This window comes from Carex rostrata, chromosome 19 (assembly GCF_964058835.1).
Source record: "Carex rostrata chromosome 19, lpCarRost1.2, whole genome shotgun sequence".
In the NCBI taxonomy this organism is placed as follows: Eukaryota; Viridiplantae; Streptophyta; class Magnoliopsida; order Poales; family Cyperaceae; genus Carex; species Carex rostrata.
In genome coordinates this window covers 3,024,191-3,040,088 of record NC_135936.1, presented here as the reverse complement: position 1 = coordinate 3,040,088, position 15,898 = coordinate 3,024,191, and the positions used below count along the sequence as shown (strand labels likewise).

At 34.8% G+C, this 15,898-nt stretch overlaps 2 protein-coding genes across 4 annotated transcripts; both read right to left on the bottom strand.

Annotated features, from left to right (window-relative positions):
* Positions 1-857: 857 nt before the first annotated feature.
* LOC144571319 (Metallopeptidase M24 family protein) lies at positions 858-7,323 on the bottom strand. 2 transcript variants are annotated; one of them, XM_078320571.1, is made up of 16 exons: positions 7,080-7,323; positions 6,890-6,942; positions 6,303-6,363; positions 5,727-5,822; positions 5,423-5,575; positions 4,918-5,049; positions 4,361-4,488; positions 4,202-4,244; positions 4,019-4,102; positions 3,891-3,932; positions 3,732-3,802; positions 3,254-3,307; positions 3,062-3,167; positions 2,279-2,347; positions 1,496-1,639; positions 858-1,148 (listed from the first exon to the last, which is right to left on the bottom strand). In XM_078320571.1, exons 1-16 carry the CDS (start codon positions 7,239-7,241, stop codon positions 1,047-1,049), a joined length of 1,500 nt encoding a protein of 499 aa, XP_078176697.1. In that variant the 5' UTR covers positions 7,242-7,323; the 3' UTR covers positions 858-1,046. The 2 variants fall into 2 exon arrangements, with proteins under 2 accessions (XP_078176697.1, XP_078176696.1); XM_078320570.1 differs by having other exon boundaries at positions 6,890-6,939; positions 7,068-7,322.
* Positions 7,324-9,146: 1,823 nt separating this feature from the next.
* LOC144571728 (KH domain-containing protein) lies at positions 9,147-14,277 on the bottom strand. Of its 2 annotated transcripts, none has more exons than XM_078321097.1 (7): positions 13,931-14,277; positions 13,351-13,466; positions 12,844-13,029; positions 12,409-12,507; positions 12,232-12,303; positions 11,548-11,664; positions 9,147-10,569 (listed from the first exon to the last, which is right to left on the bottom strand). In XM_078321097.1, the coding sequence occupies exons 1-7, from the start codon at positions 14,193-14,195 to the stop codon at positions 9,484-9,486; spliced, it is 1,941 nt and encodes a 646-aa protein (XP_078177223.1). In that variant the 5' UTR covers positions 14,196-14,277; the 3' UTR covers positions 9,147-9,483. The 2 variants fall into 2 exon arrangements, with proteins under 2 accessions (XP_078177223.1, XP_078177224.1); XM_078321098.1 differs by having other exon boundaries at positions 13,937-14,276.
* Between the last annotated feature and the right edge of the window lie 1,621 nt (positions 14,278-15,898).

The following is a 15,898-nucleotide window of genomic DNA, read 5'->3' as shown; positions in this document are numbered from 1 at the left end:
AAAAATATTATTTTGATTCTTGTGGTTTTTTAAATTATTCAAATTGATCATGATTTTTTTTTTTATCGGTTATACAATACAATGGAAAACATGTTAACATCTGTCATGATAATAGTTAGAAGGCGATAATCTTTATAAATATTTTTATTAATTTATAACAGTATCTATTAAACTAAAACATTTACAGAAATTGATAGTCAAAACTACATAGATTGAAATTGAATGCGATATTCGATAAGATATGACTCTCATTATTTCGACATTGAACTTGTAACATTGCTTGAGAAATAACATATTAGCATTGCACTAGATATTTTAATTTTTTTAATTAAAAAACTTAAATTGTAGAAGCTAGACGATGATAACCCAAGATTTAGACTAATCATTTTAATATAATAATTCTCCAATGGTTTTTTGTTGTTCATGTTGTTTGCGTAACTATATCCTTTCTTTCTAAATTTCAGATTAATTATAAGATTAACACTATCTCCACCAAAGCATACTTTACAAGACTTCCGCAAAACCTTACTATAAGCTCGATTTAACCTCTATCATCACTTTGTTAGCGAAGGAACATTCATCTGCTGCAAATTATACTAGAACAACAACACTTTCAATTCAAACCACCATTTCCCTCTGTGTATTGTCCTCAATTCTCACTGTTGATTTGGATTGAAACTCGGTTTATCTTAGCTTGTCTATCTTACGGATTTTTTTAATTTCAAAAAAAAATCTTACGGATTTTTCATATAGGATAGTTGATATTCATCTTACATAGAAAATTAGGAATAAAGCTAGCATGTATTATGCTCACTAAGAGGGCTTGGTGAGCACAAATTTATTCATAATACACACCCTGTTCACAATAAATATATAAAGATTTAAGAGTTCAAATTTTATTCCTGTATCATCATCCTCCAGATTACACTTTCATTGAACTGCATACCAGCAAAGACATCTATGAGGAATTTCCACACCATTGTCTTCTAAATTTACAGCTCGACAGATCAAAAGAATTCTATTTGAACTCTCATTAGAGACTAAGTTCATTTCTTCAGAGGCCAAGGTGCCCCAGCCATCACTGCCTCTATTTCCCATGTCTCTCTCGGGCAATTTGTCATATTCCTGCATCCCCCAGCAGTAACACACTGAAAAAAAAAGGAAACAAAACAGGAAAAAAAAAATGAGAAGAACAAGTGCGGTAATGGCAGAAAGAAAGAATGATACCTAGACTCGTATGGCTTAATATTATACACAGCAAGTTACAGGACAGCGTTGATTATTTGGTTGTGCAAAGTATTATATTCTCAAATAGGATACCGGTGGCCACCAAAGTGGTAGCTCCAATTGTCTCCACTTCCCAGTATACCACCTTTTATGTTTAGTAAACTTTATGGGATCAATATCCATATACCCTTTTGTGACTACTTATTTTCAGACATTACCAGTCCCCTTTCAAATAATGCAAACCATAGCTGATATGACAACACCATACCACATCACTTTCAATTCTGACTCCACCAAACTTTCTGAATTTCTCGAGTTTTTCATGATTCAAGAATTTCGTGATAGCTGGATTTTCTGCAGCAGGAATCAACAGCGCTTCAATGAAGTAGCAACCCGGCTCCACAGTTATAACCTACCATGTCAGATCAAATAGAATATTAAGAACCCTTCACCATGTTTGGATGAAGAGTAGAGGAAGGGATGGGAGGTAAAGAATAGAAGGGAAGGGAATGGAATAGAAATGAAGATTATAATATTTAACCTCTTCGTGTTTGGATGATTAATGAGAGAAAATAAATTTAACTTTTCTTTCTTGTTTTGTTAATGAGAAATTCGGTCTGTTGTAGGTTTGAGGAAAAAATCTTGTATGAAAATTATATATGTAAGATATATATAGGATTAGGCATTTGTGTCATTTTTTCTAAAAATATTTGTAACAAAATTTCTTTTCATCCGTTACACTCTAATTTGGGAGGGAAACCGATTCTATTAATTATAATGATACAAGGTTAAACCTTTCACCTCCTGTACCCTTCACCTCCGACATAATTTTATCAACCAAACACGATTCAACGGAAAATTTTTGTTCCTTTCCATTCCCTCCCTTCCTCTACTCTCCATCCAAACAAGGTGTTAATTAATGTTATATCTTCGCAAAGGATTATAATCTCAGAGATTGATACTTCTTTTTGTCAATTCATCAACCAAGATAGAGAATATATCATTCAAAACAGTTGCAAATGAAAATCAAAATAAACTTTAAAACACTAACCATGCCTTCCTTGAGCTCCCTCACAGTCCTCAAGGAGCTTAACCCAGGTTCTTTAGGTCTCTCCAGTCCCTACAAAACATGGGACAATTAGTACCAGTATTAACTAACCAACAGCAATTAAATCAGGTCACAAAAATACAATTTAGAACCAACTCAATGAAATGCCCACCCTCTAAAATGAAAAATGTCATTGCATTTTCCCACCATAAAACATAACAAATATCATGCATCTCACTACACGTTATGATCAGCTTTTGCAGCAAGAACTTAGAATAACACCAACACTCAACAAAGACAATGAATTATGTCCCTGTAAAATTACCGACGCTCCTTCCTGCTATGATGTTACTTGACGTGCAATAACATCAATATGTCTATCATAGATATGTGCCCAGGATCAATCAACCTTTTGGATCTCATTAACCAAAGAAATACTGTTGGGCTATGGTTAACCCAGCTCCTCCAAAGAAGAAAACCCAATATACTCCAAGTATTCTTGCCTCTTTGTATATGTTTGTTCCAACCTTCAACCCAAGAATGTTCCTCCTCGTTGGTGCTCTCCATGGTGCTGAACTTTATTTTCCAAGGTACTACCAATTTTCATTGATATTTGGAACAACAGAAAGTATATGAAAAGAATTGCTCTCCCAAAAGGAGTGACTAGTACCAAACTCGATATTCTACAGTTTCCACAAATGATTTGGCATTGTTTGTAAAAACTTAAGAGGAGTTTACGTGATATTTGTTTTTCTTATTTGGTGTAATAAAGCTTTAAGTTCAAACCTCTGCATAACCACCAGGATCATGCGTGTCAATTCCAAGCAAATGTCCTAAACCATGAGGCATAAACACTGCACCTACTCTTTCAGCCATCATTTCATCTACATTACTGAAACCAAAAAGAAATTTATTTATCATTTCAATCACTTTTCACATACTTTCATATTAACAAGTAATCAAGGTTATACGGCATACCCCTGAACAATTTCCGCTTTGTTCAAGGCCTCGAGGATTGTTTTCTCTGCCAACCTATACAGAAAAATGTGAAGTCACATTAATTAAGCATAATAACAGATAAGTACATGCTTCCCTCTAGGCCTGTCCAATCAAGATTCATATCACAGTCTACATTCTTCATCTGTTAATCTGGTTTGAGAATTGAATTGTATTACAAGTGCAAAAGTTCGTAAATTCATTTTAGAACATATCCATTGCACATGGATAATTAGGTCCTGATTTCCAGTTAATATGGCAGAAGTCAGATAACATATCAAGTACAATATGAAAAATAACACAGAGAAGAAATTGTGTGTTAAATAATCATAATATTTGAATCAACCTCGAATCGCTTGAAATATTAAATGGGTTTGTCAATTCTCCAACAGCTTCACACCAGTAAGAAAATATCCAACTAAGATTAATTTAATTTCTTTGCAGTCCACAATTCACTTACTTGTGCATGTCAACCCAACTAACTCCTGGATGCATGGATGATATGACATTGTTATGAGCCTGAAGCACAGCCTGAAAGCCATCTCAAAATTAGGTCTAGTTTTCACTTAAGATAACAGAATTTGTCATAGAAATGTATATTATCAGAATAGGCCCTTACATTGTAGATGATAGTCTGATCTTTAGTAAATTTTCCATTAATCTAAAAAAGAGCACCAATATTAATATGCTGTTGGAAATTATAAAAAATAGAGAGTATAAATGCAACACAGAGATTGTAATACTCACAGGAAAAGAACAGGTAATATCTGAACCATAGAAGTGATATTCAGCTCCCATATCCATCAATGCTATATCCCCATCTTCCAAAGTCTGGAAACAAGGTACGCAATAAAATAACTAGGTAAATGAATATAAAGATAAATGTATCCAAAGTTGTGTCATATACATGAACTGGAAAGGAAACAATACTTTATCATTTGGAGCTGCCGCATGACCATAATGAAGAACAGAGCTACAAAACAAATGAAAATAAATATTAAGTAATAGATGTTACCAAAAAGCTTCAATACTTTCCCGGACATCATTGGTGCCACTAGAAATAACCAGTAAAGGAAAAGAAAAAGAGACCTGTTATGCCCAGTAGCACAAATACATGTATAAGAGTTGTGTCTACAGCCACCATACATATATGTGTGGTGTAGAAATATGCTTTCTAGCTGGTACTCCTTCATGCCTGCTTTTGCATTTCTCATAACCTAATAGCATATGTTTCAGAACTCAATATTGGAATTTATAATTTTGCTAATTTGAAAAAATAACCAAGGGTGTTAAAAACAAGAAATAACTAATTCACTGAAGTCATGTCTAATTGAAAAATTAAATAGGAAAGTGCAGAACATGTATACAGAAGTCTAATTCTGCTCCAGATTTCTAATCGAACAATATTTGTCAGACAACTAAGGTCAAAACATCATAAAATAGTTCGGATCAGGAATGCAAAGAACCCATGTAATGACAAAAGGTACATTATTATTTGTTAATTCGCAGTGGGCTTTATATAATCTAGAAGTAACACAAATAGTTGGATGCTCTGCGACTTCGGTGAAATAGTTAGTGGTGTTTGAAAAGGAAAAAAAGAGCCCCTTCAAAAATTAAATGTTTAAAGAATAAGAAGATTGAAGTACCTGAATATGAGCTTCTGAGCTTACATCATTGGCATATTGTATTATAGAAAGTTCTTGCTCAGACTTTATAACACGGCATTCAGTCAAAATTGGATGAAGTGTATTCAAATCAATTTCAAAATTCTCCATTCCCTGTGCAACTTAATGGTTAGTTTCATTTTGTTGTCTTGTGGGGTGTAACTACAAATTGTCCAAGAAGAATCAGATATAACTAAGATAAATCATAACCTTATGTCAAAAACAGCATGATTTTGCAAATAGATACCTTGTCTCTGACATTATGAGAAAATATTTCACCGATTTTACAAACTACATCATTTGTTGATGACAAATGAGATATTTTCTTTTTTGAAAAGAGAGAAAAGGCTGGTTCTCTCTCTACACATAACTAATGTGTCAATCATCAGCGGCTATTTATGTGCCCAGTAGTGTTGCAAGTACGGTACCAACAGACATTAGAATTGTATATAATTAGATTAATAAGGATATCCAAAGTCTCAATCACCTCAAATTTAGCAGGTTTGGAATAATTGTTGCTGTCTGTATTCATCCCATACAACATATAAAGAAGAGGCTTATTCTCCTTTTCCTTGAATAAATTTTGAAGTGTTTGTGTCATCTCATCAACATAAAAGACCAGATCAACCATATATCTTTCCTGTTGAAACAAAGAAAAGGCCAAACCCTCATGGTCAAAATTGTCATCTTTTATTTCGTTGGTTTCAGATCAATTGCAAATTTGGGATACCGGTATATGCTCTACCTGGTTTTAGTATAGATTATGTCTAAAAAGCAGAAAGTAAAATCACCTTGAAGTAAGACAATGGTTTTATTTCACCAAGCCAAACAGCATAATCAGCTGGTAACCTTGGGGCAAAGAGTATAGATTTTCCAGTAGAAATGTCCTTTAGAAAAAAAATAGAAAGAAATAGAGGTGTGTTAGCTAAAAAAAAAAAAGTTACTTTATTATAAGTTCAACTCAACTAAAGGCACTCCCAAAAATTCATTCTACTAGATATTCATCAATCCACATGCTATTATACTATTTAATTCTCCATTTTCCCTTTAAAAAAAAAAACAAACAAGAGAGCTCTAAACTTCTCATTGAAATTTGGATGTTTAAAAATGTGACCTAAGGCTCTGATGTCTAAATTTGCATTTTATCACATAAAGGATGTAATTACTATGACCGATTTAATTGATTACTACACTCAAGTTAGTAAAACTTACAATCTGGTTTGGTACTGTATTCTTATAACAACGTTCTGGTATAACATGCAAGAGAATCAATCTGACTTGAATCATGAATAAGACTTATCAACCTAAACAACATCAACAGAATCGAAAACAAATTGAATTCAAAGAGGAAAAGAGATAGAACTCACAATTGCTCCATAAAATCCTGGCTCACATACGCCAAACAAATAGGCGAAGTAACTCTCTTGCCTACGTAGTCAGATATTTACTTTCAAATGCAAGGAAACCATGATATATTAATTTAACACAAATAGGGGTTTACAGTTAACCCCCTCATTCCTGATCAAATCGTTTGGAAATGGAATACCACAGGATTTTTCACAGTTCATTCTTTTTATGCAAGGTTAGAGTTTAGAGGTATAGTAAACCATAAATAAATGACACTATTTGGAAGGTAAATATAAACCTTAAAATTTCTTGTGATTAGCCAAGAGAAGAAAAAAAAAATCTAACTGCTGACTTATTAGTGAAAAAAAAGGGTAGCAAGAAGAGTTGATCATTTGTTTGTTAATTGCTCAGTTGCTAAAACTCTTTGGAATTAAATTGCCACATCCAATAATTTCCAATTTGTCGGGAATACAGAAACATAGTAAATAATTGACACACATGAGCTTAAAAGGTAAAATTAGATTTTACAGGGATGTATCTGAGTGAGATCAAGAAACATTCGATTGACCATGGTAACATATAATGATTTACGGTTTTACATACACACCTGAAGAGCTCGATGTGATCCGTGCAATATCTTGTCTGTTCTTCCCCTCCCTTCTCACAAAAAAAAGAAAAGAAACAACAACAACAACAACCATCAAATTTCAAATATAAAAGAAATAGAAGCTATCGCATACTTTGATGCGTATCTCCCAATTCTCCCATTAATGCTGTAAATTTACCTGGAGGAGAACAAAACCGTGGGAGGGACGGGAGGAGGCAGAGAGATGGTCGCGAAGGGAATCGAGAAGCTTCTTGCGGTTGCTAACGTGGAGGTCCATGGGGACCACAGGAGGTGACAGCGTGGAAGGAGGAGAGGCCATGGCGAGATCACCTCCGCCTCTTGCACTGCCCATTCGGGCTTTAGTTGTACTGGAGTCGTGCTGCCAAAGGCCCGGGCCTCGTTTTGGTTTATAGAAATAAATCGTCTCTGCCTACGGGCTCTCGTTAGTAGGGAAAAGAGAACAGAAACAAAAGTAAAAATAGTTTTTTAGGAGTAGAATTAGGGTACTTTTTAGTTCATCGAGTTTCTTCGTGAATTAACTCAAAAATATAGTTTATCGGATTAATTTTAAATGACTCATCTAAACTGTTAAACAAATTTAATGCATAAATAATACGTTTAAATATCAAATTTATAAAATTTTGAATTAATTTAGTACAAAATCAAGAGGTAAAAGAAATATGATTTATGAGTTAATTTTAATATGTTTATTTTTCATTATTTTTTAGCATTTTATTTGTACTAAATTAGTTAAAAATATATATAAATTTAATATGTAAACACATTACTCATAAAGTAGATCGATATCAACGATTTTGATAAATCATTAAAAAAAAATTCGATAAATTTTTAAATTAAGTTCACAAAAGAATTTAATGAACTTTGGAGCACTCTAGTTCAAATCCGTATCACTTCAGGTACCTGAGTTGCAAGCTGAAAATCAGAACCATTCTTTTATCATGGCACAAATCTTAAAACAGCCTCCTACAATCACAGCAGCTACCGAATTAAGTTTGATCTGAATAGAATTAATCTAGACTTCTTTTAAATTGCAGTACCTGGGCGGATACGCACTCCTCTAGTTCTACCCGTTTATTAGACTATGATTTATATTCTAGAGCGAGTGAGGCTACGGTAATACGCCTAACGTATGTTTGTCCTATTATGAAATAATATTTTCAATCAGTCAAAATTGTTCAATCTTCATATAAATATATTTATAGATCAAATTTTATATTCTTTGAAGTTCATATATTTTTTAAGTAGATAAATAAATTACTTAATTTGATTTTTTAGACCATCTAAAAATAGTAATTTTATGTTTATTTAAAAAAAGAGTAAATATATTTTAAAAGGTATACTGATTCAAGTAGTTATCATATATAATTTTTTTAAAAGGTAAAAAAAATGCTGTACCAAAGAAGGCATTGCATAAGCCGAATAGAATAAGTATTGTTTGAAAAAAAAAATATGTTGTTCCATTTATATATAAGACCTGTTTGTTTTACCGGTGAGATGAACTAAGCAAGATATCGCACGCAGTATGTGCATCTTTTTTACTAGATGGAAATTTGCATAATGCATTCCAAACGAGCAAAGGGATGTTCTCTTTTAACTTATCCTGAAAAAAAAAATTGTGATGATTTTGTTAAATGAGTACAGTTTTACCGTTGGAGATTTTTTATGGTGCAGAGTGCCACTTCGATCATTGCATGTGATATAGTTCAATACTTCCATTTCGTTAACTCTTGTCAAAACATATTGAAAAATTTAATAATTTCATACAATTATGTATCGCTTGCGGGTAACATAAATCATCAATGGTTTAATTCGTTTAGTTTTGAAAGTTTGCAATATCACGCGGAAAAAATGTGACAATTGTGTTAAAATAACTAACACATGACAGTGAAATTTGTGTAAATATCCAATAAAATAATCAGTCCCTTGTTGTTTCTATGCTGCTTTCGGCTTTCCTCGTCGACATTTAGATTTTTTCGTCTACTTCTCTATCAATACTTTGATTATTCGACAGTGGTTTTATATTATTGTCGCCTCTGTAATATAAAGGTAAAGCTTGTGGAGCAAGAACTGTAGGAAGAAGAGTATAATCAAAGCGACTCTAATCAACCAATGGCTTACCTGCGTCTCAAATTTTTCATTTCACGAATAAATTTTGTAAATGATCAATAGTACAATCACTTAATCATACACAAATTAAACTAAATACTGGAGAACTTGAAACATAAACACCCGGAACGTTAACAAGAATAATGCTCTCACCGGTCTCTTAGTGAGCACAAGCTTTATAACAACTTCACTCAACCAAAAGGGCACAACAGTCACAAGCTAGCCAGAAAGGCACATCAGTCACATGCGGCTTCCAACGAACATACCAAATACAGAGATAACAAGTATGCATGCTGACACACTGACAATTATCAATATTTTAAACTAGATGCAAAACTCAAAGTTTCCAACAAAAAGTTTCCTTACTGGAAACACCATTATCCTATACTAGAAACCAAACCTAACAAAAGTTTCCAACAAAAGCTAAGTTCACAACAATTATGACAAAGATCCAAGAAAAATATTTTTTAACTGGGAGGAGTCTTACTGCCAGCAGCAACTGGTGCACCACCACCAGGTACAGCCTGTGCAACGCCACCTGGTGCACCGGATCCGGACCCCGGAGCAGCAGTACCATCCTTTGAATATGCTGGAGCTGGTACCTGGCCGTAGGCACCACTGCCACCATACGACGACTCACTATACTGACCATAACCCCCATATCCAGTGCCATAGCCAGATTGAGGTGGTGCAGCCTGACCCTGTGGGTAGCCTGGTTGAGCGTACCCAGTTTGAGCAGAACCAGTTGGTGGAGCCTGGCCATAGACAGGTTGTGGTAGTGGCGGTCTTTGTCCATATGCTGCTGCTTGTCCATAACCAGGTTGACTAGAACTGTACCCTGGCTGTGATGGTACAGGGGGATACCCTTGTGTTGGATAACTTGTAGGAGTGGTCATGGATGGTTGGCTAAGATACCCTTGCTGAACAGAGGGGGCCCCAGAGGACGGTGTTTGCTGAGCTGGTGATGCCTGTGGAGGAGTAGAGTTGGTTGTAGTGCCACCTTGTGCAGTATAATTGGATGCTGACCCATCCTGGCTGGAAGTTTTTGTAGGTGGTGTGTAACTAGTTGCAGCACTATAGTTGTAGCCAGCCTGAGCCTGAGGCTGGGAATAACCTTGGGAATAGCCGCTTGAATAGGCTGATGCATCCCCGTAAGAGCCTTGCGAGGTATAACTAGGTGGCTGAGCATAACTATAGCCAGTAGGGTCAGTTGCAGTAGGTGGCACAGTGGAAGCTCCAGTTGGCTGTGACTGTGCTGGCTGCGGCGCTTGGTGTTGCTGTTGGTTGTAGTAATCATAGCCACCTGAAGTGGGCTGTTGAGGTTGTGCTGATTGATTGGACGACTGATCCCACCCTCCAGTTTGGTATGATGAAGGCGGGTAGCCAGCGTACTGGGGCTGAGGCATGTTGTACTGAGGTTGGGAGGCCCCAGGATATGCAGAAGTAGGCTGCATATAGCTGTTGTAAGAGGGTTGCGATGGAGGTGGGGGCCAGGTATTTGACTGAGGCCGTGGGGCTCGGTAGCCGCCACCTGATGGATTCCTGAGACGAGTCTGACAAAATAAATAAACAAATTATATTTCACATGCTACTCCAAAAAGGATATATTACAATAGATAGGATAATTGCAGGAGAACCAAGGAAAGAGACATGCGACAAAAGAGGCGAATGAAGAACAAAAGAAGTTCAACAGAGTCAAACATAGCAATCAATGTGAATTCAGAAAAAAAAAAATCTACTTACCAATAAAGAGAAAAGAGGCTGGTGCCATTGACAGATGCCCCCACCTATGCTCTCTCCCCAGGAGAAAAACTATGGTCTATAAAACAGTTGCCACAACTATATACCAAGTACAGTTTGCAACAAAACCAATATTGATTGCCATACATAGGCATATGTAGTTTAACCGATTTTAAATTTCTGTTAACAAGATATATTTGAGATACTATCTGTAGTGATAGCAATTAATAACACAAAACTAGTGTACTTTGTTAGCAAGTTTATCTATAGTAACTATACTATACCTGTAACCTGGGATTGAGAGCAACATGAGAAAAGAAATAATAGATACAAGACAAGCATATGGTTGACAGAAGATGCAAAAGTAAATAACCAAAAAAATGTTCAGTATACCAACAAATTGGTTATTCAGGAAGCGCAACTAGACCAGCTTTAAAAAGAGGATAGTAAGAATCATGAGTGAATCAAATAAAACTATAATGTGGGTGAAGCCATCCTGCAGAGAGTAGCATATCCAAACATATATGTGATAGGACAAGCAAGCAATAATATAATATGAACTTCTTAAGTATCAATTATTCCAAATTAAACCAAATTTTATTACTCCTCCAGAACAGAGATAAACAGAGAGAAGGAGAGAGATTCTAGAGCCATTACTACGATGAGAAAGGAATAAGAATGTACAATTTCAATTGAAAAATAATGCAAGCACTAATAAGGAAAATTGCACAGTACAATGCACTAAGAAACTTCCAGAAAGAAAAAAAAAAAGAATAAAACTTATTGCATACCTCACTTAGTATTTCATTGAGCAATTGCTTTGCAACTTCTATCTGTTCTTCTGTGCCATCTACATAAACTGTTCTCTCCGTTGAAGTGTCTCCAGGTGGCAAATGTAATGGAATAACCTAGTAATAATACAAGCAAAACATGCTATCCATATATATTGAAAATAACAAAGAAGTACCAAAAACATCACCTTGACTTTTTACAGTTAAAATTTGGAACTACCTTTTTCTTATGTCAAGTATAAACAACAGGCTTTAACCAAAAAAAAAAACTAAAAACAGCACCAGTGCGGTCACTACAAAGAGCACAAAGCTCGACAAGAGTAAGTTCATCCATCAGTACCGCACCACCTCAAAGTACTGATATGAACTGGCCTGTTAGTAATATTCTTATATGATTTCACTAGTGTGAGTCAACAGAAGAATTGATAAAGGTAAAACCATAAAATTAGAATTATTCTAGCCATAACATTTTCATTTCTGAAATTGTAAGAAACCAAAGAATAAATAAATGGAGCAATTCAAGGTCATCTCAGCAATTTAATTTGCACCTATACTGAAGACCAGCATAAAAATAGCAATTTGCATAAACAGACATAAATGGCATACTAACAACAAACAAAGAAAACAGCTAAAACTCCATTCAGTCATCAACTAGCATTAAGAAAACAATAGCAGAATGTAAACCTGGATCCGAGCACCAGACTTGGCTTGCATGCTTTTTATAGTCTCGCCACCTTTCCCTATAACCAGACCAACCTGGAGAGATTTTCAGCTTTATAGCATTTGACAAAATGTGGTAATATAGAATTTAAGAGGAAAAAATAAATTTTGAAATTAATTAATTCACATAAATTCATATACCTTGTTATTACCAATTTTTATCTGGTATGTTTCTCCGCCAGTCTGGGCAGGACCGCCCACACGGCGGCTTGATACTATGTCAGAGACGCCCGCATCAGCCTACATAAACATTAAAAAACATCTTACAAATTTTGAAATTGCATGGACTAAAGATATTAAAGAGAACGTTCTAGTTTGACCATTATATCATCAGCAAAGCAATCTGAGCACTAATTTTATAAATGAAATTCAATTGTAAGCCAATTTGTACAACAGTTGGATCAAATATAGGTACAAAAGAACCCTGTAATTAAGGAACTGGCCATAGAGCTATCCTGTTCAACCGGTTCTTGTAAGGGGCATGGAAATTGCAACATAGTATTAACACATCATTTTTTTATCATACTTGTAAGCAAATAAAGGGATGAACTTAGGGAAAAACAAATGAAAGTTGACCTGAGCAAGAACTTCAGCAATGAGCTCCTCAGCCTTAGCAATCTGTTCTGGAGTGCCTTGAATCTCAACAGACCGGGTTGGAGAATTGGGATCCGCATCCATGTCCCTGGTGACCTGAATCTTGGCTCCTGATTGCACCTGCAGGTACTTAATAGTATCCCCTCCTTTCCCAATAATAACACCCACCTACAATTGGCCAATCAGTTGCAGACTTAGTTAGAAATTCGCTTGGCTTTTCTCACATTATCATCATCTCTTCTACTTTTTGGTAGGAATTTGATGAGGGATGGCGTGACTTCAGAATAATTCATTTTGAAAAGCTCTCAGTAACTAGACTGCATTATAGATACGTTGCATGGAAACACAGCTACATGTTCAATTTTGAAATTCTTCTGGCTGCAACATTTTTCAGACGGTTAATTATAAGCATCATAGATCTCCGCCAGTAACAGCACAGTTACCCTTTTATAGATAGACAAAGAGAAAGAGGAAGGGGGAGAGTCATACCCGCCCATTTGGTATGTCAATTTTCTTGCTGGAGCCATGATAATTATATGATGCAAATGAAGTGGTGCTGGCTTGAGGAGGAGGTAAGGGTTGACTTGTGAACTTGCTCATGTAAGCTGCAACAAAGAGAAAAAAAAAAGTTGGAAAGTCGCAAAACAATCAAAGAGTTAATGCATGTTTTTCGATAGATATTATCAATGAAATGCAGGCTATCTTTAATCCTTATATATCATATAATTGTAGCTGATAAGGAACCCTGACCCTATAAAACTAAACCAAATACAGCGGCCTCCCACAATTAAGTCACAATGCTGCAGATTAAACCTCATGCTTTTCATCCACAATACATTTCAAAACACTACAACAGCAAAAAGGATTAGGGTTTTGACAAATATGCTGAATCAACAACAGTCTGATAAAGAGAAACCAACACGCCCAGCGCGCTAGTAATAGAGGAGCAAACTGTTTTTCATCCAGACAACTCTTCATCCAAATCAACTAATTCCCTCTTCATATTATAAAAATTAACACAAATTTGTCAGTAACTCGTGAGAAAAAAAAGCAGGAGAAACTCCCGTACCATTACCTAAATCAGATCCGTTGTCGGTCTTGGGCCGCTTCGCCTCAGCATCGCTGAACAGCTTGGCTGCGATCGCCTGAGCGCGCTGCTTGGCTGCCTCTATTTCATCCATCGGCGGAGGCACGTTATTGTACGACTGTGACGGCGCTTTATCCTGCGTGGGAGCGGACGAGAATCCAGACTGTCGGCGCGGCGGAGGCGTGTCCGAGTCATCATATTTCCTCTTGAAATCCGATCGGGACGAATACCCAAGCTCCTCCGCCATTTTTGGGATTAGGGTTAGGTTTTGGGCTAAAATCGGCGAGAGGATAGAAAGCAGAAAGGATAACAAAGGAACAGGTGGCGAAGGCGGTGAGATGTGTTTTATTGATTCCGGTCTTTACATATTAACCCCCGTACTTTTACCTTATTCGAAAACACTATTCAAGTATCCCCGTTTACAGGCACAAGCCGCACAACCATTGTTTAAGCTATCAAAAGTAACCGTCAGTCCGTCATACCTCAAAATGTATAATATTATTTATACTTATATTAAATATCATTTCGAAAGAATATTTTAAACGTAAAAATGTATAATATTATACTTATGTTAAATCCTATACATATTAGATATTTTTGTTCATTATGGATATGGTTATACTTGATAGTGATAACATCAATCTGACAATCTTGTTTCAAATAATATTTAAAACAATTACAAATTATTATTAGAGTAATTTCAAAGAATATATAAATTTTTAGTCCATGATAGGTGTAGTACTGGATTTTTACGTATTGCATGCACATACAAAATTTATTTATTAACTTTTGAGCTATTTCAGATTATTAAACCACCAAATGAACTTTTTTTTATTTTTTTTATTTTCGCAGAAGCTACAAAGTCGTGAGGAGGAATCGAACTCTTCCCCTTTGGGTACAACAACTCTAGGACTTTTTTCTACCCAATTATGCTACCTCCACTTCAACCCAAATCAACTGTTATACCTCAAATATTATCTAATAATTGCTAGCACAATTTCGTACGGATACATTGATTTCTATAACAAATTGCATGCGTAATAAATGTTTTTGATTAAATATGGGGTCACTTTTAGTGATTAAACCACAAGAATTGTAGTTGCGTCAAAATATAATGTCATAATTGCACCGGTAGCTATTATGATAACTTTGAAAATGAAGCGGTAATACAATTGGTTAAAAAAAGTTCTAGAACATTTGAATACTCTTTTGAAAAAAATCAAATAAAATGCTCTATTTCAAATTTATTTGACAGCTCATAGAGGTATGTTATGATGTGTCAAGAATAAAGACTGTTCGAGAAATAATCTCTATTCAGAATAATAATGGTAATTCAAATAATATTTTTGTTATTCGTAATAGCTATAGTAGTTTATATTATTTAATCCTTGTAAATGTTGAAATAATGACTATTTGAAAATGTGAAAAAAGACAAACAAATGTTTTTTTCTCGTATTTCCGCCAACACAATCTCGAAATGATAAAATTGGTGTTAATATGTCATTTAAGGATGTTTATATGTGAATGTCATTTAATAGATAATTTAAAAAATGCTATTTGTCCATTTAGTCTATATACTTTTATAAAAATATGTCATTGTATAAAAAAAAAATTCTTATAACATGTCTATTTTGTAACACACATACACAGTACTAATTATATATTATGTGAGATTTTAAATTTAAACCGTTGTTGACTTGGTCGTCCTAATTTGGGTCTTGTTTCAGATTCAATAAATTCAAACGATTATTGATTAAATGATTTGGGTATATATTATGCAGCTTCAAATCGCATCCTATTAAAATTTGTGTTTCGGATAATTCAGGTTTAATTATATTTGCAATTGGATACTTACTATTTTAGTGATGTATCAAATTTATGGAAATAACCATGAAGAAAGAGAAAGATAACAAAATTTTAGAGGAAAGAAAGGATACCATTAATTTTAAT